This window comes from Apteryx mantelli, chromosome 1, assembly GCF_036417845.1.
Source record: "Apteryx mantelli isolate bAptMan1 chromosome 1, bAptMan1.hap1, whole genome shotgun sequence".
Taxonomy (NCBI): domain Eukaryota; kingdom Metazoa; phylum Chordata; class Aves; order Apterygiformes; family Apterygidae; genus Apteryx; species Apteryx mantelli.
The window spans coordinates 87427819-87451459 of record NC_089978.1 but is presented as its reverse complement, the minus strand read 5'-3'; the positions used below and the strand labels follow the sequence as shown (position 1 = coordinate 87451459).

Sequence of the window (23641 nt, the reverse complement as noted above, 5' to 3'; positions counted from 1 at the left end):
TTAACAGATTTTAGGAACTGTCCCAAAATTCATTGGAATCACTTGGAATCTGTTGCAGTCTTGAATCTTTCAGTCATTTTAAAACCAAATTTATAATTGTCTTTGATGTAAATTGGTTGCTAGTACAATAAGTAGAGCTGTTTGTTAGGGAAGGGAGGTTTATTTTTTTTTGTTTGGGATTTTTACAGCTCAGCAAATAAACAACCAAAATGTGCTATTCCTGTTTGATCAAGTAATTGCAGTTCCCAGCCCTTTGCAATTAGCTGGCTGAAAGAGCAGCATGGCCAGTGCTGATTTCTATACTTAGCAATTATTAGGAAAGGCATTGATGGTGTAGAAATAAATAATTGGGGTGGGAGATAATTAATACACACTGCATACAATAGGCCATATGCAATACTTTTTATAAGCATTTGACTAAGTAGCCTCTGTGTAGGGGGGGAGGTATATGTGGTTTCTAGGGAGGTATGTCCATGTTTATGTGGATGTATATCTGTATACACGCTCACATTCCTCCTCAGGAATGTGTACATTCCTGTTCAGTACATTAGTACCTACTTTTTACCTTTTAGAAGCTGTTACCCTTGATAGGATGGAGCTTGACACTAGCAACTGCGTGGCTGGCCTGATGGTACTTGGTAAAATCATAAGAACAGGGGAGAGTAAGGTGCTTAGGCAATGCTTAAGTTAATCTCATGCCTTCCCAGAAAGTGGAGCAGCACACTAACTAGCTATTCCTGAAAGCGGAAGGGAAAGATGCAGTTCAAGATGGAAAGCGTCCTGCTCTGTCTTCTTTTCTGGCACAAAGGTATGCACTTTGTCTCCTGAGAGGCACTTTTGGATGTCCCTCTTTGTATTTCCTGCTTCATCCATGCTTCTTTATTGTGCCACAGGCTGTGGGGTACAGAGCGAGCTCTTCTCTACCTTCTCCATGGAAGCATAATAATTTGAGGAATGGAAAAATTCTGGAGATGTGTAATTTATGTACATGAGTGAGCAGCATTCTTACAGCTCTATGAATATTCAGTAGTACAACTCTGTTTCACAAAGTAATTGCAGTGTAAAAAAATTGCCATATAATTTGTCAAAATATGAATTTGCAAGGAAAATTGTAGTGCAGCTGAGGCAGTGAGTAAATAATAATGCTGATCTGAAAAATGAGGTACAGTATAGCATGAAAGACTGGTCCTTCATTAATCACAGCTCTTGATTAATCAAAAACTGGTCATTTTCCCTAACAGCAAGGCACTGCATTTATGCCGATTCAGATTTGCTTTTTCTTAAAGACTCTTTCAGGTATTTTGTCCTGGAAAAGACTTCCAAAGGCACTTTAAGAATAAAAAGCAATTATAAGTCAAGAAAATGGGAAAAGTATTTATCAATTTTCAGGCTTTCTCAAATTTACTTTTAAGAAGAATGACAATGATAGCAGATAAGCAGGAACCAGGAGAAGCCAGAAAATTCAGGATCACAGTCTCCTTCCATTTTAATTAACCCAACTGTGGAACAAGAAGATCATTTCCTGGGTTGTGTTTGAATGCTTGACTTCATCAAAGTCAATAGCAAAGCTCCTAGTATCTTAAACGAGGCTGAGGTTACTTTTGCTAAGTGCTAAATAATATCTACCAACCTTAATGTATAAATAGAATATGATATATCACAGTGTGGGAAAGATTTAGCAGACAGTCCAGCTTTTCCTTCCATGATGTTGAATTCTCAGTGTTTTGCTTTGTCTAGTTTTTCAAGTCCTGCTCTATTTCCATTGATTATTTTGGTCTATCAAATTTCATGAATAGGAAAGTGTTCCTAAACGAGCCGTATCCCAATTTCATCCTATTATGCTTAGCTGTGCCCCACTCTATCTAATTAAATAATAGCTCTTCCTTTTTATCATCCATCAAATATTTGTGCCTTGTTCTTGCACCTTCTCTCTCTGCTGTCCTTAGTTTCACATGGAAGGGTTATTAGTGCCTGAACTTCTTGGAACTGAGTTTTGAGCCAGGCTCCAGCGTTTTTTCCCTACTAGTGGCATAACTGTTATTAGTCCTTGGAATGAATTTATACCTTGCTATGAATCCCAGACACAGCTTGCTTTTACTAGACACCCACACGTCAGGATATTTTCAGAGAGCCTGCAGTGAAAAATTACTTGCAGGATCACTTTCCAGGCATCACTCTTTTAGTATTTAATTTATTTCCTTAATTTAATATTTTTTTCTCTGCTGCCTGGTCCAGATGTCCTCTTCTGTATAAATAGCGAGCATCGGTCCTTTGTCCAGGTCCCCCTCATAGTACTGCCTCCTCCACCATCGAGAAGGTGCTGTCAGGTCAATCCTCTAAGCCATGCGTGGTGATCCCGTAATAAGCTCCTTAGCGATTTTCTTTGGCAGAACAAGTGGCTTAGCGGAGCGCCCCTGGCCCCCCTTGCCTCAGCTGGGCTCACGTTTGCAGGGGGCGTCTCCAAAGCAGCAGCATATGGTGCACGAGGCAGGCTCCTGTGATGAGAGCTGGAGCAGCTGCTGGTCCTCGGTGCAGATGGTGGCAGAGAGCACCCCGAGCTTTGGGTTGGCATGAGCGTGTTTTTAGCACATTGAATGTGACATGCCTGCGCCGCATTGCTCCGCCAGGGCTCATTACGCCTCAGAGAATAAGCGCATCTCAGCTGCTGAAAGGATAGGATTTTTTTCCCCTCTACGTTTTGTGGCTTTGACAAAAACAAAGCCCCGGCTCTGCCTCCAGATCACCATAAATAACACCTTTAGTTACACCCTTTGGCATAATCAGTACCTCTATTGAAATCACTGCACAGGCAATGATGTTCTGCATAGCTCTAAGGAGGAAGGAACAAACAGGGGAAAGAAATAAGGAACAGACATAAGATGGGAAATATTACCAAAATTTTTCAAGTGAACACTTTTGAAGTGCAGATAATTATACCTATCCAAAAAAAAAAAAAAAGGGGGGGAAATATTGATTTTTTTCAGATTATTTATGGCTTTTTCAAATATTTTCACAACATAAGAAAAGTTGTAGAAACATTACTGAGTGGAGCTGTCATGAAAGAAAAATGAGTTGATTAAATAGGTAGTATTCTTGTGATTAGATAAGTTTTTTATCACTTTTAAATAAATAAGAGTGAGTATTAAATGAAGTACAATGCAAATGCAAAAGGGATTTAAAAAAAATTAAATAAATGCAATGAAACGAGAACAAAAAGGAGAAATGAACAGATGAAATAAAACCGAAAAAAGGTCGCACAAAATAAATTTGACGAATACGAAGTAGGAGTCTCTCTCCTCTGGCCCATCCTCCTCCGGCCGCAGACCCTGGGCCTCTGGCCTCTGGTCCCTGGCAGCAGTCTTGTCCTGGCAAGTGGTGCCGGCAGTGGCCCCTGGAGGAGGCGCTTTTTTGGGGGCCAAAGCGCCCTGTTTCTTCAAATGCACCTTGCTTCCCCAGGCTGGCGCAGCCTTACGTAAGTCGCTTCGCTCTGCTAGCACCATTTCCAGAGCTGTACGTGGGATATAAAAATACCCCGGTTTAATAATATAGCAACCCACAAGCTAGCACCTGATGAGCACAAAGGTTCGCCGATGCTGTTTTCGGTATCTTGACCCTTTGTGCTGCTCATATACTATCTTATATAACCCTCCTTATTGCCTCCATGTTGTGGCGTTCAAGAAAAAAGCAACTTAAAATTCAGCGAGTTGCAGCAAATGTGATAAAATGAGTGTCATTCATTCCGCTCACCTCTTTCATTTCTGTGACAGCTTTTCTGAGTTTCCAGGCACATTTCTGCCATTTTTTAAAATGTTCTCCTCCCCCCCCCCCAAAAAAAAAATGTCCCACACAGGCAACAGGGAAGCGGCTAACCAGCCCCGCAGAGGGAGCAGTCACACTGGGACCGAGTTGCGTTATGAACAGAGGTGAAGCAGAGAGGAAATAATTTTGATCATCTCTCTGAGCTCCGTTAAACTGAGATCTTACTTGTGCAGATGAGAGGTTAAAATTAACTATTTTCAGGCTGATGCATGCATCTAGGCCAGCTAAAGTATAAAGTCAATAAACAAAATCATTAGCATTGTCTGCATACTTTGCCTGCAATGATTACGTTTATGTGAACTTATTCTGGTAAATCAAGTGCTTGACGTTAATTCTGTGTTATATTTTATGTGTCCATTTTATTTTATAATATGGTTTCTCATGCTTGTAGATCTGTCATTAATTCTAGCCACTCTAGAAAGAAGGCCTTGCTGTTGCAGATCTGTGGTTGGGATATTTAAATATGTTTTCTCGCAGGTGACCTTCTTGAAACCTCATCAGCCTTTGGCAGTATCACTTCCTGAGCACACTTATCTGCCTCCTTTCTTTCTCTTGTTTAGTCACATTTTTAATGATTAGAAATTTTTGGAGACATGCAATTATCTGCTCCTGTCATTACGATGCCAATATTTCATTGCACGGCAGTTTATCTCACCTCTACCTGCCTTGACTTGAATTCCCATTAATTGTTTCCAGCCACGTGACTGCCTTCAATGTTTATTGAAAAGCATAAGCATTTCCTCTGCAGCTACCTGTACATGCTGTGGATTTCCTCACCTTGGGTTTTGCAAAGTGCAGGAGCCAAACGAACCTCACGTGGAGCTAGAGGATTTCTTGTAATGATCATTAAGCAATGCGTATTAGACCTAAATACTACCTCGAAGAGCACTGTAATCTAGATCTAAACCAGACATCCCATTAGCTAGAGATCAAACTGAATGTGTCGGGCACCTTTCGAAGCACAGGGTTTCTGATGAAAATAAATAAAGCACCAGCCACTGGCAGGAAAAAGGGGAGGACAAGGAAACCTTGCTTGCCCTTTGGCGTGCTCTGACCTCAGTGTCATCCACAACCTGCTGCAAACTGGGGGCTCCCTCCATGCTGCAGCCGAACCTCGCTGCTGCTGCTTTCCCCTTCTCTTACCATCCCCGCCACTAGCCCAAAATTGCAGCCACTACCTTCTCCCAGCTCTGCCCTGGGAAGTCTGTATCTTCCCCCATCCCAGCAGTGGCTCCTCCTTTCTCGTCCCAGGACTGTCTCCACCAGCTCGTTTTGGTCTGTCTCTGTGCCAAGACCCAGGGACTTCTCACCTCCAGCTCGCCCAGCAGCATGGGTGCCGAGCGGGGCTGGTGGGCACCGCTGAGCCTGGTCCCGGCCACCAGAGCCAGCCCTCCACCAGGCCAGCATGGGGCTGGGAGGGCAGGTTGCCCCACAGATGATGCTTCAGCCCCAGCCCAACTGGACAGGCGCTGGAGCACAAAATCATCCCCAGGTGGTTGCTGAACCCCAGTCCCCAAATGCCATGCTGTGGTGTGGCATTCGTGCATGCTGGTGCTTGGGAAGTCCTATGTTGCAGGGTGGGATAGAAGGACAGGAAAGGCACATGCTGTATCTAACCATCTCTCATGAACACGCGCAGATAATACTTGATTTCACTGAATTGATGGTTTGCTGAATGTCCTGGGGCACTGCAGGGGCTGTAAATGAGGCTCTTTCCTTTTTGCTTTTTTTTGCTGTTCTCTACTTTTAAAACAACAGCCCCTGGCGGCCATGCAGGACTTATGACTCTCCCATGAATCACAGTAATTTGTTCTATATCTGACCTACAATTACCAATTGTCTTTGTAACCTTCCTTGAAGGCAAACATGCTCACTATAAAAGCTTGCTGGCCATCACATTTTTAGACTATTGGCAGCCAGCTTTCCTCTTCATTTCCTTTATAGGACAGGGCCCATTGCAGTTGTAAGCACACCAATATATCCGTTACTACTTTTTCTAGCCAACTGCCGTCAAGGGTATCCTTTCCACTTTCCTCTCTTTCCCTTTCCCAATGCCGGTGAGAGGTTATCAGGCTGTGCTGCCCAGGTGGGAAGTTTGGTCCATTCAAAGCTGCTGTTTTAGTGTATTGCCAACTGCCCAAAGGCAAGCCTGTTCCTCTGCCAGGGGCTTTCTTCATGGATGGAGGAGCATTGAGCCTTTCTGTGTAGCCTTGGGAGCTGAGCAGTAATGCTGGGACAGCTGCTGTCCAGGGCCACTTTGCACATCCTCCTCCAGCTACCACTGTGCAGGCCCATGGTGATGCTCCCTGAGCCAAAGGCTATGGCTCCTGCTGGTCTGGTCAGCTGGCCAAGCCACTTGCTAGAGTGAGCCCTTTGTAGTTAACCTCTTTTAGCTCAGATAAGTAGTGTTGGATCTTCTACTTCAAACACTTACAGCAGCGAGCCACGCAGTGGTGGGTAGAAGCCCTCAGCGAGCTGTGTACAATCAGAGGGCAAGTATGTCTTCACCCCTGCCCTGATGCTGCATTTGTGCCACTTAAATGTCTCAGGGCTTCCCCAGTCATACAGGATAGCTGCATTTAAGACTGGTTTTTGTGCTTTGAATTCACACTCTTGCTTGTTTTTCAGTAATTTCCCCAGGTTGATAAGCCCTAAAAGCCCAGCAGCTCTGGTAGCTCAAAATCAGGCCATCGCTGGCCACAGTGCAGCCACCCAAGCAATGCTGGGTGGCCAGAATAGGAGAGTTTATTTCTCTTCATTTGAGTAGGTGCTACTGTCCACCCACCCATCTGAAACTTTCCTCCTTTTTTTTTCCTTTTGTTTCATTCACAGCCATTGGGTTTCCAGCATCTGTCATTGAGGTGCCCAATTCTGATCTTGTCTTCTCCAATACCAGGGAGGGACTCAAGACATCTGCTTATAGGGTCACCATGTATCAAAAGCAGTATCTCTGCATCAGCCTGACAATTCACGTCGTCATCCCCTAGGACGCTGCATGGGAGCCAAGTCAGACAGAGAGGTGCTAGCACCTTTGCTTTCACCTCCGTATGGCTCCAGTTACTGGTCAGGTCATTCCTAGGCCAAAGTGCATTTAACCATAGGAAGGAAAACAGGAAACAATTCTAAAAGTTTTTTCCACAAGAATCAGTATTTTAAAGGTAGAAATAAAGAGACTAGCAAACAATTAGCAAATGCACATCTTGAATGTTGAATGTGTGAAGACTGAACAAATCAAGGCTACCTTCATCGGAGCACCTGTGACCCAGCAGCTCGGACCTGGACAGTGGTTGCTTGGCTGTGGGTACACATATCGGCCCTGTCTGGATGCGGGTATAGTCTTCACTGGGAAACACCCCACACTTGTGGGTGTTCAAACCCAGAGGCTGCTTCAGCCCTTCCTCTTGGATTAACAGGGAACGTGCCGCTCACCCTCTGCACCCAAGAGAAGGGACCATGATCCGTTTTATTTCCTAGGGCAGATGTCATCCAAATGCCCCTGATTTTAGCGCAGCAGATTGAGTCCACCTAACCAGCACTCATGTCAGCATAATTCACTTAATAATTGCTAATAACTTAATCTAAAAGTACGTGTTCAGAATATTTGTGATATTAAACTGAGCATCAGCTGAGCTCCTACTCCTCCCAAAGACTTGCAGCTGAAGAACAGGTTTAGTGCCCTCCAGGATGAGGAGGAGCTGGGCATGGCTGCAAGGGAAGTACCTGGGACAACAGACCCTGTGCCCTGCTGGAACGCCCGGAAAAAGCGGCGGGTGATTGTTATGGGGGACTCCCTGCTGCAGGGGACAGAGGCACCAATCTGCCGACCTGACCTCATGTCTAGAGAGGTTTGTGGCCTGCCGGGGCTTGTGTGAGAGATGTCATGCAAATACTGCCAAGGCTTGTCCACGCTTCGGACTATTACCCACTGCTGCTCTTCCATGTGGGCGCCAATGACACCAAGGGCAAACTGGAGACCATCAAGCAGGACTTCAGAGCTCTGGGGATGGTGGTCAAGGGTCTGGGAGCCCAGGTCATCTTCTCCTCAATCCTGCCAGTGAGGGGGGTGGATGAGAGGAGGAGGAGATGGACTTTCCAGGTTAACGACTGGCTGCGCCGCTGGTGTTGGCAACAGGGTTTTGGTTTCTACGACCATGGGACCCTGTTTGAAGACTGACGACTGCTTGGGAGAGATGGGATCCACCTCACGAGGCGGGGCACGTGGGTCTTTGCCAACAGGTTGGCCAACCTGGTAAGGAGGGCGTTAAACTAGGAAAGATGGGGGAAGGGGAGAGTTATAGTGCCAGGGTAGCTGGCAAAAGACTGCTCAAGTCGGGATGCCTCCAGCAGGTGAATGCAGCCAGGGAAGTGCACATGGGATGTGGTTATGGAGGATCCTCTTGCATCCCTCCTGGGAAACCTGCATGCTCGATCGCCTCTCTGAAATGCCTGTACACCAATGCATGCAGCATGGGGAACAAACAGGAAGAACTAGAGATCTGTGTGCGGTCGCAGGGCCATGATCTCATTGCCATTACAGAGACATGGTGGGATAGCTCTCATGACTGGAGTGCTGTCATGGATGGCTATGTGCTTTTTAGGAAAGACGGGCCAGGAAAGCGAGGTGGTGGAGTTGCTCTTTATGTGAGAGAGCAACTGGAATGTATGGAGCTGTGCCTAGGGGTGGATGAAGAGCGAGTCGAGAGCTTATGGGTAAGGATCAAAGGGCAGGCTAGCATGGGTGACACTGTTGTGGGTGTTTACTACAGGCCACCTGATCAGGAAGAGGAAGTCGATGAGGCCTTCTACAGACAGCTGGAAGTAGCCTCACGATCCCAGGCCCTGGTTCTCATGGAGGACTTCAACCACCCTGATATCTGCTGGAAAGACAACACAGCTAGGCTCAAACAGTCCCAGAGGTTCCTACAGAGCATTGGTGACAACTTCTTGACACAGGTGGTGGAGGAGCCAACAAGGAGAGGTGTGCTGCTGCACCTCGTACTAACAAACAAAGAAGGACTGGTGGAAGGTGTGAAGGTCGGGGGCAGCCTTGGCTGCAGTGACCATGAGATGGTGAAGTTCAGGATGCTGCGAGGAGGAGGCAGGGCACTAAGTAGGATCGCAACCCTGGACTTGAGGAGAGCAAACTTTGGCCTCTTCAGGGACCTACTTGGAGGAATCCCATGGGTTACAGCCCTGGAAGGAAGGGGGGTTCAAGAGAGCTAGTTAATATTCAAACATCACTTCATGCAAGCTCAAGAGCGGTGCATCCCTATGAGTAGGAAGTCAAGCAAAGGAGGTAGGAGACCTGCATGGATGAGCAAGGAGCTCCTGGCAAAGCTCAACCAGAAGAAGGAAGTATACAGAAAGTGGAAAGGGGGACAGGTCACTTGGGAGGAATATAGGAACGCTGTCAGAGTATGCAGGGATGCGACGAGGAAGGCTAAGGCCCGTTTGGAATTAAATCTGGCGAGAGATGTCAAGGACAGCAAGAAGGGCTTCTTCAAATACATCAGTAGCAAGAGGAAGACTAGGGAAAATGTGGGCCCTTTGCTGAATGGGGTGGGTGCCCTGGTGACGAAGGATGCAGAGAAGGCAGAGTTACTGAATGCTGCCTTTGCTTCAGTCTTTACTGCCCAGGCCTGCCCTCAGGAACCCCAGACCCTGGAGGCAAGAGAGAAAGTCTGGAGAAAGGAAGACTTTCCCTTGGTCGAGGAGGATCGGGTTAGAGATCATTTACCTAACTTGACACCCACAGATCCATGGGACCTGATGGGATGCACCCACGAGTGCTGAGGGAGCTGGCAGACATTATTGCTAAGCCACTCTCCATCATCTTTGAAAGGTCATGGAGAAGAGGAGAGGTGCCTGACGACTGGAAGAAAGCCAATGTCACCCCAGTCTTCAAAAAGGGCAAGAAGGAGGACCCAGGGAACTACAGGCCAGTCAGCCTCACCTGCATCCCTGGAAAGGTGATGGAGCAGCTCATCCTGGAGGCCATCTCCAAGCATGTGGAGGAAAAGAAGGTGATCAGGAGTAGTCAGCATGGCTTCACCAAGGGGAAATCATGCCTAACCAGCCTGATAGCCTTCTGTGATGGAATGACTGGCTGGGTAGATGAGGGGAGAGCAGTGGATGTTGTCTACCTTGACTTCAGCAAGGCTTTCGACACTGTCTCCCATAGCATCCTCATAGACAAGCTCAGGAAGTGTGGGTTAGATGAGTGGAGAGTGAGGTGGATTGAGAACTGGCTGAATGGCAGAGCTCAGAGAGTTGTGCTCAGTGGCACAGAGTCTAGTTGGAGGCCTGTAGCTAGCGGTGTCCCCCAGGGGTCAGTCCTGGGTCCAGTCTTGTTCAACTTCTTCATCAATGACCTGGATGAAGGCACAGAGTGCACCCTCAGCAAGTTTGCCGACGATACAAAACTGGGAGGAGTGGCTGATACGCCAGAGGGCTGTGCTGCCATTCAGAGGGACCTGGACAGGCTGGAGAGGTGGGCAGAGAGGAACCTCCTGAAGTTCAACAAAGGGAAGTGCAGGGTCCTGCACCTGGGGAGGAATAACCCCATGCACCAGTACAGGCTGGGGGTTGACCTGCTGGAAAGCAGCTCTGCGGAGAAGGACCTGGGAGTGCTGGTGGACACCAAGTTAAGCATGAGGCAGCAGTGTGCCCTTGTGGCCAAGAAGGCCAATGGTATCCTGGGGTGCATTAGGCAGAACATTGCCAGCAGGCTGAGGGAGGTGATCCTCCCCCTCTACTCAGCCCTGGTGAGGCCACATCTGGAGTACTGCGTCCAGTTCTGGGCTCCCCAGTGCAAGAGGGATGTGGCGCTACTGGAGCAAGTCCAGCGAAGGGCTACAAAGATGATTAGGGGACTGGAGCATCTCTCTTAGGAGGAAAGACTGAGAGAGCTGGGCCTGTTTAGCTTGGAGAAGAGAAGGCTGAGAGGAGATCTTATTAATGTGTACAAGTATGTGAAGGGAGGGTGTCGAGAGGATGGGACCAGACTCTTTTCAGTGGTGCCGAGCGACAGGACGCGAGGCAACGGGCACAAACTGAAACACAGACACTTCCATCTGAACATGAGGAAAAACTTCTTCACTGTGAGGGTGACAGAGCACTGGAACAGGTTGCCCCGAGAGGTGGTGGAGTCTCCTTCTCTGGAGATATTCAAAACGCGTCTGGATGCAATCCTGTGCAATGTGCTCTAGGTGACCCTGCTTGAGCAGGGGGGTTGGACTAGATGATCTCCAGAGGTCCCTTCCAACCTCAGCGATTCTGTGATTCTGTGATCAAGCAGGCAGGAGGCACGCTGCATTGCTTGTGTTGGCAAAGGTGGTACAGTTTCGATAAGTGGGAGGAGCGTGATCTGTATCATTTTAATCTGACCTCAGGGAGTGTGTTAACTTAAACTACCCTCGTGCTCTTTTAAGCTAACCTGTTTTGCCTCATATTGCACAACACAGTTGCTAAGCGGTAGTGCACTTTGTGACCTAGTGATTGTACCTTCACTTTGATGCTCTTGTTGCACAATGCAGTCGCAGGGCTTGAATATGTAACAGCTGTGTCAAGAAAGGTAAAGCACTGGATTGCATATGATCCTGAGCCTGGGCTTTCCCAAAGGCCAGACCCAGAGATATGTCCTTCGTTCTGAGTCTTTTTTCCTGACTCTGCACTCAGCCGAATGCCATTGCTTCTTACCACTGAAGTTTTCCTACTGAATTCAATGGGGTCTTGATGCCCCCCTGCCCTTCTCTTGTGCCTGACTAAAAGATACATCTTTTTATTGTAGACGTACATTTACCTCTTCTGTTCAGGGCCGATGTCTCGGGTTAACGTGGTAAATTGTAGATGCCAGAAATGCTACTGTGGAAAACTGAAGCGAAGGAGAGCATCTCTATGTTAAAGAAAGGAATTTTTGCAATTCTTTGCCATTTTGTTCTTTATCATGGTTTTTCTTTCTGATCCTTGATACATTAAAGCCTAATGTCAAACTCTAGGAGCAGTTGCATTTCAGTAAAAATCAGATCTTTGTACATAGTTTATGTTTCAACTGATTATAATTGCACAGCATTTGTGAATCTTTTGAGATGAAACTTGCTATATAAATGTAAGCTGTAAATGACCAGCATTAGTTGGACCTTGCTAGGCTCAGCAATGGAACACTGCATGAGTGAATAAATTATAATAAGATTTCAGTGAATAATTCAGAGTCTAATTCATTTGGTAAAAAGAGCCTCTTTTCCTATTCAGAAAATCTCTGCTTAAAGATTGCAGTTTTCTTATGACACCTGTATTCAAGTTATTTACTTGCTCTGTAGCTTAGTCCTTGGTGGTTTGCAAGTTCACTGCAGGTATTGGAAACTTAATGTTTGACATTTAAATCGTGTTGATGAGTTATCAGTCATATGATTTCTTTTTTTAATTTCATAATTGTCTGGGCATTGTTCTGTGAGAGTCCAGTCCAAATACTATTAGTACCATTAGTCTGCTTTTGACTTCATTGGGAAATGGAAGAGGCCTTTAAAAAGGAATTAGGGGCAAAATAAGTTGGAACGTGGTGGCCTAGGGAGCCAACGCTGTTTTTTTCTCGGGACGTTTCAGGCATGTCTGATTGGAGAGAAGAGACATCAAAGTGATCAAAAAGAAACCCTGGTAGTGGAATAGCATCGAAACAGGCATACACAGTGTCTGCGAGTTTCAACACCCCCTGCCCACAAGAGATGTCTATGCCCTCTTGCTTTGCCATGGCAGTCAGCTTGGGGAAGCATATTAGATTTGCCAGCCCTTCTGTGATTCATTTATTTCCAGTTAAGGAATAAATGTTCTTTGCATTTCCTGGTGTTTATTGGCAGCATTTTCATTTCTTGTCTCTCTTTCTGTTCTTTCTTCCATGCCTGGTTGCCTTTCCAGCAGTGCTGGCACTGTCCACTGGTGAGGTGAGTCTGTCTGGTTTATTTGGCTGGTGTCTAAATACCATGGGCCCAACACCGCCCGGAGCTGAGCCCATGGACTCCCACAGATGCTAAGACAAGTGGAAAGTGCTCAACACCTCCAGGGTCTTAATGGAGTAGGGCGAGAAGGTTTTAGGACAACACTTTGTGTGAGTTTGTTACCAGTTTCAGAGTGCTGGTTCCCTTAGTGGAGGTTGTTTTAAAATCTCTGTATTTTGAAGTTCTTCTTAAATGGTCGTAGACACTAAAGAATAAAACTGGGTTTACATCAGTGAAAGTCACATGGGCTTGCCAGGCAGCATTTGGCAGCTGGCAGCATCTGGGAGTACAGTGTGTCCCTGCATGGTAGGACTGCTGCATGGTGCTGGGGACTTGTTTGGCTCCCTCTGTGAGACTAACTTTCAACCACAGCTCTTGTGATTTCCCCTTTTTGGGGGATCATTTCTTCTCCCGCTGTATGGTAACACTCCTCCTGACCCAAGTGCGTGCGGGTTTAATGCCCTGCAGCATGCAGGAGGCCCCAGAAGAGCTACAAGGAGCCTGTGGCACAGCCACATTTTCCTGCAAATCGCTGTAAACAGACGAGGTCTGGTGCTGCAGCTTGTGGCCTTTGCACCTGCGTGCAGAACGAGCACCAGGCAGGAAGAAAGCATGGCCAAGCCAGCAAGGCGGTGTGCAGTGCTCACTCCGCGGCACAGCTTTGGAGACCCCCCGACACGCTCTGGGGTTGGGTTATCGAGCTGGGAAGGAAGCAGCGTTGGCTCCTGTTCCTTGGGATGGCGGAAGGGGTTATACTTGGGTCTCTGAGCCCAGGTGAATGCTCTAAACCTGAACCAAAGGTGGAGTCATCCTGTGTTTTGTGTCGGGCTGGCCTGAAGAAACGGCCTCTGAAATCACTTGACAGCCTGCACGCACCACGCAAAATGCGGGGGTGCAGAGTTATGGCCCTTGCAGAGCTCAGAGCAACGTGGGTGTCGAGCTGTGTGACTGTGGCAGCTGTGGCTGCAGCCACGCATTGACTTCTAGGCGTTAACTACATTTCCTGGGAACCTTAAGGCTGTAATGACACCACGGTTCAATAGCAGCCAAATAGGATATAAAATTCAGATATGGACATGCATTACTTCCCTGAGGTTATAGCTGTATATGACTACAAAGGTTTCTAGCTTCTGGACTCAGATTTAGCTTCATGTCACTCTTTTTGACGACTATGTTGGTCTTTTTTTTACTTTCCCGTAGGATGAGAGACTGGAGCTGTGGCACAGCAAGGCTTGCAAATGCGATTGCCAAGGACGTCCTAACTCAGTATGGTCCAGTGGGACTAACACCTTAGAGTGCATGCCAGGTAATGGGATAATTTTCTTTTAGCAATGTTTGCACTGTGGCATGCGACAGCTTTCCTTTCATTGCACCCTGCATTGCAATGGTGTATGTTGCAACAGCAGCCATGTCTGATGCAGAGTGACCAGCCCAGTCAACATTTTGGGACTGTTCGGAAGAGGGTATGAGAGCCAGCATCACTGTGTCACTGAGGGAGCAAGCTGCAGTGACTTGCTTCATGCAGCAGGTCCTGCTGAAATGCCAAGCAGGCCTGCAAATCTCAGCTATATGTGCCAGCAAGAAAGTAAGGAGGATGCTTTAAGGGGAAGGAAACAAATGAAGGTGGGTCTGAATGCAGCAGAGAGTATTTTAGGATGGCTTCATCTAAGATCATGTAGGGACTTGGTCCAAATCCAGCCACTGGTAGGGCTGGGGGAGCTGCGTGTGTGAGAGGTGCCCTGTATTGGCAAGGAGGGCTGAGGCGCAGGCAGAGGGGCTGCAGCAGCAGAGCCTGGGAGGCAAAGCGCCCACAGGCCCATAGGAGCTGTGCCAAGGAGGTTACCCAGGGGGGCGCTCGCCTGCCCTGTCCGTACAGACCCCCATGCTCATGCTTCTGCAGCCCCCCAGGGGAACCTATCTCCATGTGCAGGGTTTGCTTTAGGAAACCTTTCCTACCCCCTAGACCAAATCTTTCTTGCTATGGTTTTAGCCTATGACTTCTCATCCTCTCCACAAGAATCAAGGAAATGGGCTTAATCCTTCTTTGCAACATCTTTTCGTGCAAAAAAAGACCACAATCATGTTTGCCTTCAGCCTTCTGTGGGCTGCCTCTGTGCAGCTCCTTTAGCTGTTCCTCCCAGGCCTTGCTTTCTAGATTTCTGATCACGCTTTCCTTTTCTCTTTATTCCCTGCAACTGCTCCATCCGCATTTTCCATGATGTATTACCCCAGAAAGGCTTTATTGGTGCCAAACCAAACTTTGGGTTTAGTTTGTATATCCTGCAGAAGCCCTGCTCCTGCTTACACCTCTGTCACACAGATGTTCAGACATGTCCACCCCCTCTTGGGCCAGGTGCCAAAAGCAGTATCCACTTGATGTGCCCACTAGCAGCCACTTTTTGCAGCTCCTGTAAGAGGCTTCACACTGGCTTCAGATGTGTTTCGTTGCCATTGGCTTCCCCAGGAAAGATATATGGGGGAACTGGTCACCCCAGTGCTCAGCTTTTGGCATCTCTGCCCTGAAGGAAGAGAAGATTAAAAGAGTTACCCTGGAAGTGCCCTGAGTGCAAGCCAGGACAAGCTAAAAGCAAATAAAACCACATATTTACAAGAGACAGAAGAGATGACACCGTTTGCAATGCTTGTAGGAATAAGTAAACAGAAATGAGAGGGGGAAAAACAGATGTTCCTATCCCACGCTTAGGTTAGATCTAAAGACTGCTCTCCCGCGGCATGACTCAGCTGACAAGTGCACAGACGCTTTCGCACAGTCCTGGCTGAACAGTCTGCCTCCCACCCAGCCCATGTTATCCGAGAGCTTTCCCCCCGCGCGCCCCGCTCCCTTTGGAGGCCACGTCCACCCGGCGGCTCCCCCAGCTTCCCCTTCTCCTGCTCAGGGCTATTTGCTTACCCCGGCAGGAGGCTCCAGCCCTTGCTCTGCTGAAGCCGCTGCCTGCCGTCCTCTGCTTTGGCAGTGCTGATGTAGCTTGGGCATTTCCCAGATGCTTCTTGCATGCCCAGGTAAACTCTTAGGGGAGGATTTGTCTGACCAAACATCAACATCTACAGTGCCAACGTCTATATGTGTACTAGTTGTCTGGGTTCCCTTTTCCTAAAGCTGTTACTCATTGCCCAGGCAAAACACGGAGGTACCAGTCAGGATCCCTGCTATTTTGTGCCAGCCTGTCAATCAGCCATGCTGAAGTGTCAGCAGAGATCTCCCCTTTGCTGTCAGGACGGCCCATGCCCTCTCGGCACGGCCGGAGAGGGAACAGCCAGCCCAATAAACCATTCAAGAGTTTTCCTCAGGTCAACGATAACTGCATTAAATAATTTGGCTGGTTTGGCCGGGCAGCCACCAGACATCTGTCTCATGGATTTCTGTGCATGGCGCAGCCTTACACGCCAGAAGGTGACCTGCTAATGGTATTATGGTCGGGTGATCTGTGGATTAGTGTTGCTAAAAGTAAAATCATTGTGTCTCCCACACACCACATTTGAGATAAGCTTGCCAAGTAGTAAACATGTGCGGCCACCTCAGTCCGGTCTCAGCAGGCAACTTCTTTCAGGGAGGGAGAAACTTTTTTTAAGGCCGTGGAAAAGCTGGTGGTGGCATTATGAACTAATCACAAGAAGGCAGATCGCTATAAATCCACAAGATGGTTTTACTCCTGCCACTGTATCACGTTCAGCCCTTCAGAAAGGCAAAAGCTAATCTCCATTTCCTTTTGATTTTTTCTTTAATGTCATATAAAAGACAAAGTTTATGCTATGTGTGCAGCAGTTTCAAGCAGCCTGTACTTGCAGTTGTTATTAGACTTTCCAGGTTTGATATTTCCAAGCCTGGAGGAAGCTGTGACAGCAGCTGTGTGTTTTTGTGGGGAAAAATACATTAACGAGGTATTGACTGAACAAGATATGTTAATGAGATATCCATGTATAAGCTATTGACCTCGTGGAATTTGCTAATGGGACATTGATTGCTCCGCTGAAGTGCTCTGGTGTTATACAAATAAAGTGGTGAAGGCCTGTGGAGGCAGTGACCATGCGGTGCTCTGGGATGCTCCCCACTCACCTGCTCTTTTGAACCACAAGGCATTAGACTGGTCTTTCAGACATGGTGAAGACATGAAAATACCCTATCTACAAGTGAAACTGCACAGAGCTTCACTTATTCATTTACTGTTGAAATCCGTGAAACTACACCAAATCAGAAAAATTGATAGAGTTGCCTACATGCGCAATGGGAGTCCCCCCTGCTTTGTTATGTGCAGAGTTATGAAGATGCCGTCCATGATTATAGACATTTGCTCAGGCAGTTCCCATGTGAGGCTTGTGAGTGCCTCCCTTCCATGTATCTAGATACCCAGTGATGATCTGCCCTTATAAAAAAATGACAATAACAATAAGAGTTAGGTCCAAGGAGCATGCAGGCACTCTGCAGGGTGGCGTCACCAAAGGATTGCTATCAAGAGCATAGCATGGTGACAGAGTGTGCGGACAGTTTTAATGATAAATGAGTATTTCTCACCCTACTGTTTTTGGCATCCCATGAATGTCTTGCTGAACCTCTCAATCTAGGGGCAGACACCGTGGTGGGGTTGGGTTTGACAGCCCCTGGCCTAGCTGGGTCCCCCACCAGCACGGCTGAAGGTGTAGGAGAGTGGAGGATGCTGGTCCCAATGGGGCCTGGGGACATGGGGCAATGCACTTGGGAGAGGACTGCAGCCAGCAGTGTGGGGTAGAAGAGACCCTCCAGGGCAGGGCACCTAGGAGGGGGAAACCAGCACGTGCGGGAGGGAGGAGAAACCACAATGCTGAGATATTTTTCCCCTGCATAAAGACTTCAAAATGCAGAGAAGGTTGTGGGTTGGGGTCACCAGATGTGGTGGCCGTACAGGGCATTTTGGGAGGTTTCATGACTTCTGCCTGGATTTGTATGCAGAGAGCCCAGGCTGGGCTGTGTCTCGCCTGGATGGATTGCAATGTGCTTGGTCTCCATCGCTTCCCTGTTTTGACGTTGAAATACGTCCATGAGGGCTGGTCCCTTCTCACTTCTGCTAGCCCAGGCAAGGAGGGCGCTCAGGTCTGCCCAAGCCGCTGCCACAGCCAGGAAAAGTGCTGTGACACCCCAACGGCCTGCGCCTCTCTCCCTGTGGGCTTTGTGCGGGCGAGACCTCCAACTGAGCTTCAGCAGCAGCTTTTTAGCCCTTTTGGAGAAACTATGAGGTTTAGCTGAGCACTTACTGCCCCCTGAGTCCCTCAACCTGGAGCAGGTACAGGCTGCCAGGCAAGCTGTGGAGGCTGGCATGTGTCCGGCACTGTGGGGACAGCCGTGTCCACCTCCTTATTTTCATCCATAAGGGTCAGCTCTGGAAGGGGGCAGGAAGATCTGAAGGCAAAAACTCACAAGGAGATCCCCGAGCCTTCAACAGGGACAATTTTTTCCCATGGGAAAAAGGGCTGGTCATTGCACCTCACTTACATGGGAGTGCCTGCAGGTTTTCCATAAGGCAAGCTGACTGCAGAATACAAAGATAATCCCTATAGCAGAAAAAGATTTGAGGATGCATTTTGAGGGATAATCAGAGCAGTTCCGTAATTTTGCTGTGTAGGCACAGCTATAAGTCAAGCCAGTTTAAGTGAGTGGAGGAGCTGAAGGTGATAAGGCCAAGCAAGATAAACCGTGTCCGACTTTTATCAAGGACCTGGCAGAAGAGGCTGACAGCCCGGAGGCTGAATCCAGGCCGCTGACAGCACTCACGTGCTCACAAGAAGAAGGAGCTTCAGCAGCCACAGCATTCGAACAAAACCTTCCCGTCCAAACGCTGCTAGCTGCCCAGACCTGGGAAGTTTAATGACTCCATACCAGGAAAGAATTAGAAATTAAGAGCCCAAAGCGCCGGGGCAGCAAATCCTGCAGGGGTTGCAGCCTGGTCTTAGGAGCATCTTGAGCATCCTGGCCTTAATTAAACCGCAGCTTTGACAAAAGTGCTGAGCAAATGCAACCAAGAAATAAAGCCACGTGTTTTCCCTCTAGCAAACCACTAGTTTATGTTTTCTTTCATGCCCTAGAGTGCCCCTACCACAAGCCCCTGGGCTTTGAGTCTGGCGCCGTCACCCCTGACCAGATAAGCTGTGCCAACCCTGAGCAGTACACGGGCTGGTACTCCTCCTGGACTGCCAACAAGGCTCGCCTCAATGGGCAAGGCTTCGGGTAAGTCTGCACTAATATTTCCTGCGCCGGCCAGGGGGTGGGAAGTGCTGGGGCTCGCTGGGGTCATGCTGCCCACCCCTGCAGTGGCATTTCGGCCAGTGGCAGTGGGGACGGTGGTGTTGCTCCCAGGTGCGCATGGCTCTCCAAGTACCAGGACAACGGGCAGTGGCTGCAGATCGACCTCAAGGAGGTGAAGGTGATCTCGGGGATCCTGACGCAAGGGCGCTGCGACGCTGACGAGTGGATGACCAAGTACAGTGTGCAGTACCGCACCGACGAAAACCTCAACTGGGTTTACTACAAGGACCAGACCGGCAACAACCGGGTCAGTGGGCTTGGTGTTTTGGGCATGAAAGTATCAGATCTTGGTGGCAGGGCAGGGTGGCCTGGGCAGCGCACCCCTGTCCCAGCGGGGACCCTGCACTGGTGAGTGCGTGGGACCAGGGGGGCTGCAGCCCCACAGCCGTCACCCCTGGGCTGGGAAAGCCCTGACCCACCCTGCCGATGAGGGGAGGAGAGGTTGTGGGTGTGCGTGCAAGGGAGTGAGGAGAGGGAATGGGGGGCAGCATTGCAGGGCACCCAGAACAAGGCGGCAGGAATGGGGACGTGGAAGCCGAGGTGCAAGAAGAGCTCTTGTAAGAGATTTCCCTGTAATTTTCACAAGGGTGATGCTTTAAGGGGGTTTACCTTTAGATGTTTAATTTCTCTGGCAACTGTGCCCTTGGGAAGGGTGTTTAGGGGCGCCTCCAGACACGGTCTTCGAAGAATTTCTGTTAGAAATACTCTGTCAGCACTGGATAAGGACATAGCACTGATGAAGGTTAGCAGCGGTGGTGATTGGTAGCAGAAGGCCTGAAAAATACATTTTTCTTCTAATGGCAATATCGAAGTCTAAATGAAGCTCAGCAGGATGGAGGTGTGAGCTGACATTTCAAAGAAGGCTGCACCTCTGTGGTAAAACTCCCTGCTTGGCTGGGGCCACACAGCCCCAGCGACGCCTGGACCCTGCGAAATGAGGGCTTCTCCATGCGCCGTAAGGCCAGGGCTAGTGCACGATGATGATGCAGGGGCAACACAGAGACAAAATCCGCAATTATTTAAATCATCATCCACCGAGCTGTTCTCATGCTGCATTGGTCCAAAATGAAAAATTGCACAGGGGACCCTGCAGCGCTGCTTGCGGTCCCCATGCCGCCCGCCCCGGCCAGGCTGGAGGTGTCCCAGCAGCCTCCTTTCGGGGTCCTCTGTGTTGATGAGCCCGCAACGTGCCCCAGCCTCGCAGGGGAGAAAGCGCATCCCTAAAACGGTGGACGGGATCTCCCTTTGAAATGGCAGGCACCCTGCTGCCATCCCGGTGCCCTGCTGGCTCTCGCTCCAGCCCCGGCATGGGAGGCCGGAGCCCGCGGCGCCCTCACCGGGCCGCTCCGGCTCCACTGGCACCAGCACCGAGGCCGCGTCTCTGCCCCAGGGAGGGCACCGGGCTGGCACACGGCGTTCCCAGGGATGCCTGCGGATTTACCGTGAGCAAAATCATGTTTCTAGTGGTTTTTGTTAGAGCAGCAGTTGCTGCAGCCCCAGGGAGGTGCCGAGCTTTCACTGAAAGGTGGGTTGTGAAAGCCGTAGCTGGAAACACGGTGCTGTGACCAGCAAAGCGGCAGGGAAAGCCGCGAGCCCCTTCTCTATGTTTTTTTCCATGTTGTCAGGGCTGGGAGCCTGACTCATGGATTGCAAACACCTGAGATTAGCCGCACCGACTATGTGCATGCGCACTGCCTTGCTATGGGAAGGCTGAGGAGAGCTAAATTAATGAGCGTAAGCCTAGTCTAACTAGAAAAAATAGAGAGAAGATGGGGGAAGGTGACCCTCTCAGAAAACCCAGTCACAGTGATGCAAATTGTCCAGGTCCTGCTCTTCTCAAGGTCTTTTTGGGGTGTGTGGAGGGGTTGGGGTGGCCATCCTCCTCCTCTGCTCAGCGCCAGTGTCCCAAACCGGTGGCTCCTTGCAGCCCCCTTCCCAGGATTTCCCCCTTCCCGGGCATGGGGTGCCCCAGCCCCCCTCACCCACATCTCCCACCAGGTTTTCTACGGCAACTCGGACCGGTCATCCTCCGTGCAGAACCTGCTGCGGCCCCCCATTGTGGCCCGCTACATCCGCCTCATCCCGCTGGGCTGGCATGTGCGCATCGCCATCCGCATGGAGCTGCTCGAGTGCCTGGGCAAGTGCACCTGAGCGGGCCGGCGGGGAGACGAGCTGCGTGAAGCGGAGGGGCCGGCATACGTGAGTTGGCCTCGCAGGGCACCAGCGCAGTCTGACACACTGCCTCCATGCAACCTGGCATTTGCCAAGCCATCTCAGAGGCCTGGAAGATGTTTAAAGCATCGCTGCTGGTTTCCCTCGAGCTCCCAGTCCTTTCTCTCCCACATCAGCGGTGCTGATGCGATGGAAATCCGGCAAAGGCTTCGTTAGATTTTGACAGCTCTATTGTTTCACACAGCTTTATCAGCTCCCTGGTAATAATTTAGTTTAACGGCTGATCTCACCCTCTGGAGAATAGCAAGGAGCTATATTATACTCAGTGTTTACTTTCACAAGTTGAAGTGTAGTCAGTAGCGATGTAGGGGATTCTTTAAAAATGGTATTTGGTGAAATATAAATGTGACTTGGATGTCTAGGTGTGTGTCTGTACAACCGCCCCTGTCCTGTTATTGAAATGTATTGTGACTATGATGTTGTAATGTAAATGCCCACTCTGCAAACTGAAGGCTTTCTTGAATAAAACATTGCTTTATACCACACCTGATGATAAAGCTAAAGCCTATTGCAAAAGCTTATTGATATTTATGGGGCAGACATTAGCAAAATAAGGACAATTCATTGCCATGGCTTTGATCATGTGAGATGTGGTGCTTCTGATCTTGGATATTAAATCATGGAAATCATCGCCATGGCATGCTGTGGAGGCCAAAGGGCAAGTGGGAATCCAAACTGAGGGCTTAGACAAGCTCAGGGGGGGGAAGGTCTGTGCTTGACTATTTGGCCCCGGGCTCTGACGGCAGCCCTGAGCCATGGCAGCCCACCAGAGCCCCACTGGAACCAGCATGTGGGGTCCTTCCCGTGAGCACCCTTGTGAAGGCACCACTGAGCCCAGCCCTGCTCGACCCTCTCCAAACATGTGTCCTCTCTGGGGTGAACACAGAGTCTGCTTTTGCCTTGATCGCTTCCCTTGAGTTTTCACAATTCTCTAGAGTTTTCCTCACCTGAAAAGGAAGAAAAGAGAATTCATACTGTCAGAAAATGGTTGGGTTTGCTGGTTATCCTCTGTTTTTCTCCTCCAAAATGTTACCCAGGTAGATTTTGGGGTGTCCAACATCTCCCAAGGAATTTGCGACATGGTGGCTCCTGCTGCATGGTTGCTTTGATCATGCACCCCCTGAGCACCTGGGTGCAGCCCAGCAGCGAGGGAGCCGTGGGGACACCCTGCCTGCGTGTTGCTGCTCGTGTCCCTGTCCTGCCCGGACCAGGGAGCCTGGTGTCCAGCAATGCCCGAGGCCTGCCACTGCAGCAGTTACCACAGGTGCCAACACGCATGAGGTGTGTGTGTCTGGGAACCCCCCTCTCATCTCCCTGCCCTCTGCTTGTGCCAGGTCTTATCCCACTGGTGGCCGGGGCTAAGGTGCTTCCAGCTGCCCTGGCTGCCCATGCTGGGCTCTGCATGGTGTTTGAGGAGTTTCGTGCTGGGATCACCCGAAAAGGAAGGACAATTCATCTGAGAATATCCTCAACATGTCTGTAACTCCCACAGTGCAAGGGCTTTAAAGCAGATGAGGCTGGGGGTACTCTGGGGATAATAATCCTTGATTGGCTAGTGATGTGTCTAAGGTGGAAATCTGGCAGGCACTGAAGACCTTTGCTGTATTTTTTAACAATTTGTGCATCCATCCAAAATAATCAAGGTATCTACACCTGAAATGTCTGAGTAGGGGGAGGAGAGGCAAGAAGAACAACTGTACCAAGAAGCAAGACAGGCGATCTGCCTCTTCTGCCTTCTTCCTATTTCTACAGGCAGAGTCAGATGCTCAGTGTGGAGGGTGGGAGGTGAGATGTGACCAAAAACATGAGAAAAAAGAAACTTGGATGTGGGTGTAATTCATCACATTTTATTCATTCATGATGGCAGAAGTTTCTGTCTTCTTTTTCTTCCTTAATTAACGTGGTTCATTTGAATAAAAAGATAAATAATAGCTGTCAGAAAAATGTGCTGTTCTGGCAAGTCTGAAGACTTTTGCTCCATTATACCAAAAGCATTAAGTCTACAAAGATGTAGAAAACAGTAATCCCCATCTGCTGAAAAGATTCTTATCCTGATGCCTTCACTCTCTTGCTTTCCCCCCAAACTAGTTTTGCCTGTGCCCAGATGGGTAGGGACACACATTTACCAAGAAATTAGTAAATCTGACTGGCTGTCTTTTGAAGCAAATATATCTCTTCAGACAAGCTCTCCTGAGATAGTCCACCAAACCCGAGGTAAGTAAGTCTTCCCTGCAGCCGCCCGGTGGGACCAACACAAGGCCACAGCCTCCCTGCTTGCACTGCACAGAAACCAACAGGGACACAC

The 23641-nt window shown here is 49.0% G+C and overlaps 1 protein-coding gene across 1 annotated transcript; it reads left to right on the top strand.

Moving 5' to 3' along the window:
- The first annotated feature begins 678 nt into the window (after positions 1 to 678).
- RS1 (retinoschisin 1) lies at positions 679 to 21549 on the top strand. Its single transcript, XM_067289739.1, is given in 7 exon segments — positions 679 to 808; positions 8488 to 8499; positions 12733 to 12755; positions 14010 to 14115; positions 18885 to 19026; positions 19156 to 19351; positions 21103 to 21549. Coding segments are annotated over 7 exon segments (762 nt in total). The 3' UTR covers positions 21256 to 21549.
- The last annotated feature ends 2092 nt before the right edge of the window (positions 21550 to 23641 follow it).